General features: G+C 34.4%; 1 protein-coding gene across 1 annotated transcript; it reads left to right on the forward strand.

The window, feature by feature from the left end:
• Positions 1-1,368: 1,368 nt before the first annotated feature.
• On the forward strand, positions 1,369-3,209 carry LOC127724188 (medium-chain fatty-acid--CoA ligase-like). The gene has a single exon (XM_052231088.1). It carries the CDS (start codon positions 1,392-1,394, stop codon positions 3,105-3,107), a length of 1,716 nt encoding a protein of 571 aa, XP_052087048.1. The 5' UTR covers positions 1,369-1,391; the 3' UTR covers positions 3,108-3,209.
• The last annotated feature ends 665 nt before the right edge of the window (positions 3,210-3,874 follow it).

Consider the following 3,874-nt stretch of genomic DNA (forward strand, 5'->3'; position numbering starts at 1 on the left):
CTTTTTTCTTTAGGGGGGGGGCTAGAATGAAAAACTTTGTCCTGCATTTTTTTTAGTGGTAATCTCTGTCCTGCATTTTTATTTTTCACTCTAGTCGGTCCTACTTTTTTTATTAGTTTATCCTGACTTTTTTTACATAAATTGTCATCCTGTCTTTTTTTTTTTGCCAAGTTGCTCATCCCATGGCCCCCCATAAAAACAAATGGTAGCTCCCTTATTGCGATTTCAGGGAATGCTTCATACAAATAATGATATTGAAATTAAAAATTGTTTTTTTCGCAAAACTTTACACAATAACAAAAATATCTGAAACTTTTCTGATTTTACGGTATTAGTATTATGTAACCGAATGAACTATTAATTCAGAAAACAAGTTTCTTATATTACCCAAATGTAAAATTGTCCTTGAAATAATAAAAGTACCCTTTAGTAAATTTTCTAAATGGTGTGTATTTGATTTTTTTTGTACACAGCACATCTGACCAAAATCCAGATTTGTCTTAGCTCGCTTACTCGTCGAAGGAGCAGAGCAAAAATAATCTATTTCTAAATTAGATTGGGCCACTTCAATCCTTTTTTGGTCGGTTGAGCCTCTGAAACATCAAGTGCAACACCTTTTTAATATGTTTTGTTTGATTATCAAAAGTGGTATACCCTCTCATATATTTTTCAGCAAAAATAGACGTATATCTATAATAAAATTACGCTTTTTTCATGGAGATAAACTAGATTTATAAATATTTGATTCATTTTCGATTTTGGTTTTAATCACATCTTCAATAAATATAAATACTATCAGTTGATTCATTGATTTATCTGGTACTTATGATATAATCAACAACCTCATCATATGATTAATCTACCCCCCCCCCCTTTTATCATATATTACGAAGCTCGAAAAAGGAACCTACTCCAGCGACTTATCCCTATCACTCATTACATAGTTAGTGCCACCCGCCAAATTGGGAAAGAATTTTTTTCTTGCTCTTCGTCACCTTTATGTTCCTAAGTAAAAAAATCAGCGATTCTGTACAATACTCCTTTGGAAAATGTAACCCCTTTTCCTCATTGTCTCAGTTTTTTCTTTAAATTTACCAAATGTAGTACACATCAATTTGGCATTATTAAAAAAAATATATTATCAATAATTGATTGCAGTGGATTTCATTCAATTGTTTTGGTATAAGTAATTGTTTACATGCTTATTTATACTAGCCAGCGGCAACATTCTTGACATTTAATTTGAGGGTTATATACAGGTCAGTGTATTCTTGGTCATAGTATTACACCTGTAATAAATACAACCTTTTACTGGTCAAGTATGACGAATAGGTCAGTTAAACCACCATTAAATATTTGTAAGGAGGTCTGTGAGAGAAATACTTCGGAAAATGGAACAAAGCAATGAGAAACAAAGTTATGCATTTACAGCGGATACTTCCGAAGTTCCATATCAAGCTATACCTTATCTTCTAAGGGACAATGCTAAAATATGTCCAGATCGTGAGGCTATTGTTTTCCTATCAACAACAGGAGAAAGAAGTTGCGTTAAATATCAAGAACTTCACGATCGTGCAAAATATTTTGCTAAAGGACTTTTGGAGACGGGAATCAAAAGAAACGATGTAGTCGCCATTTCGAACAAAAACTGCGTGGAATGGGCTATAAGTTCATTGGGAGTACAAATGGCAGGCGCAATACCACTACATTTCTTTTTTAAGCGTTTAGACGGGTCGGATGTACTGGAAACATTGCATGGAATACCAAAATGTTCAACATTAATTATTGAACCGGGTCATCTGGATAAGAATGTTGGTATATGCAAAAAGTTTGCGTGTAGCTTTCAACCAGAAATTAGCAGCTCTATATCAAGTAAGTCATTGGCTGATTTATACCAGGTATTGTTACTGCAACCTTCTGACAACGGAACACGATGCTCTACTGTTGCCGACCTCATAGAAAAGGGAAAAGTTTCAAATAATGCTCTTCCTTTAATATCACCAGATGACATTGCTGCAATATTTCTCACCTCTGGTAGTACTGGAATCCCAAAGGCAGTTCCTCACACTCATTTATCGCTGATTCGAAGTTTGTATGATTTTGGAAACTACATGGATCTAGAACCTTGCACTAGATATTATAATGATCGACCCTTTAGTTGGCTTGGTGGCTACCCTGGTGTATACATGGTTCACCAGTCCACACGAGTTACTGCAAGTGATATCATGGCATTAAAGACCATTGACGAAATAAACTGTTTTACCACAAAAGCACTTGAGGCAGAAAAGTGTACCGTGGCTTTGTTGATAACTCCATGTTTACACGATATGATGCATAACAAATTACCACCGTGTAAACAATGGCCAATGAAAGTGATTGCAACTGGAGGTTTGCCAGTGGAATCATCATGTACTAAAGCAGCAGGTGTTATTGCTGACAAGGTTGTTGTGGTGTATGGTATTACCGAGGTTGGATTTGCCTCCACCATGTCGGTTTCAAATCCAAATGATTTTGAAGATCACTCAATCGGGTATCCAGCACCAGGGGTTGAACTGAAAATAGTAGACGATGAAGGGAACATTGTAACAAAGGGAACTTCCGGAGAAATATACTTTCGTAGTAGAGATCGTTTTCAAGGTTACATGAATAATAAGGAAAAAAGTGTCTTATGTTCAGACAAGGCCGGATGGTATAAGACTGATGATATTGGAGTTATGAGAGAAAATGGTAGTTTTGTTATCACAGGGCGGAAATCCGACATGATGATTATTGGTGGCCTTCTTGTGTCCCCACTTTATGTCGAAAACATTATTAAGAAACATCCCATGGTCGTTGATGCTTACATATATCCTGTGCATAATGATAAAATGTTTCAGTGTGCATATGCTGCGATTGTTGTTGAACCGGAAGGAGCACTCCGTGAAGAAGATCTAAGGAATTATATTGTGCAACAACAATCGGGAAACCGAGATTCATTTCTTGCAAAACGTTACATTCCAGAACATTTTATCTTCTACAAAGAACTGCCGCACACACATAATGGGAAGTTAGATAGAAAAGCCACGGCTTTGATGATTAAATCAACTAAAGGTATCATATCAACATGACAAACACCCTCAGAGATATTTTTTATTCAAAATAGATTTTATCAGTTGTATATATAAGCAGATTTTACTAAATAATCGTAGCCATTAAATATTCCTTTCTTCTTAATGTGTTTTAATTTTAGCTCCACTGCTCAACTATTAAGTTCACAAGAAGGAATTTACAAATATGGCCGTGTTTACCCAAAAAATTACCTAGACAAACCTGACCACCTAGAAAAGATTTGAGGCATGCATGACAGGAACTGGATAAATAAATTTAAAATGCATTTTATGTATCAGAAAATTAAAAACTTTATCTTAACTTGAGTAAATTTTATTGATAAAACATTGTCGTATTTGTCAATTCCTTCTAATGAACCTTAACCGTGTGAACTTTTGCCCTCACATGGCGTCTGTCTTTCAAGGGTAATATGTAAAATGCGTAAAATTATTTTGAAGTGTGTATCTTAAATTAAATCTCATAGACCTAGTATAAAAGCCCTTACATAATATATACCGATAGCCTTCTTAAATGATCAAGATGTCTTTAATTTTGCAAAAAGAAACAAACAAAAAAAAAAAATTGTAAAAAGTATGTACTACAATTCTTCTAAAATCAATAGTATTTTTTTTTAATTATTATTTTTGCAGATGATAATTTTAGGAAAAAAATATTTTATGAGCTAGCAACATGTCAATATCGCTGATATCCGGGGAATATTGGTTTCCAAAAAGAATTATGATGAAAAGTGCAAAAGGCTATTTAAGAATCTCCTTCTCTGCGACCA

The sequence above is a fragment of the Mytilus californianus genome, unplaced genomic scaffold (assembly GCF_021869535.1).
Source record: "Mytilus californianus isolate M0D057914Y unplaced genomic scaffold, xbMytCali1.0.p SCAF_14, whole genome shotgun sequence".
In the NCBI taxonomy this organism is placed as follows: Eukaryota; Metazoa; Mollusca; class Bivalvia; order Mytilida; family Mytilidae; genus Mytilus; species Mytilus californianus.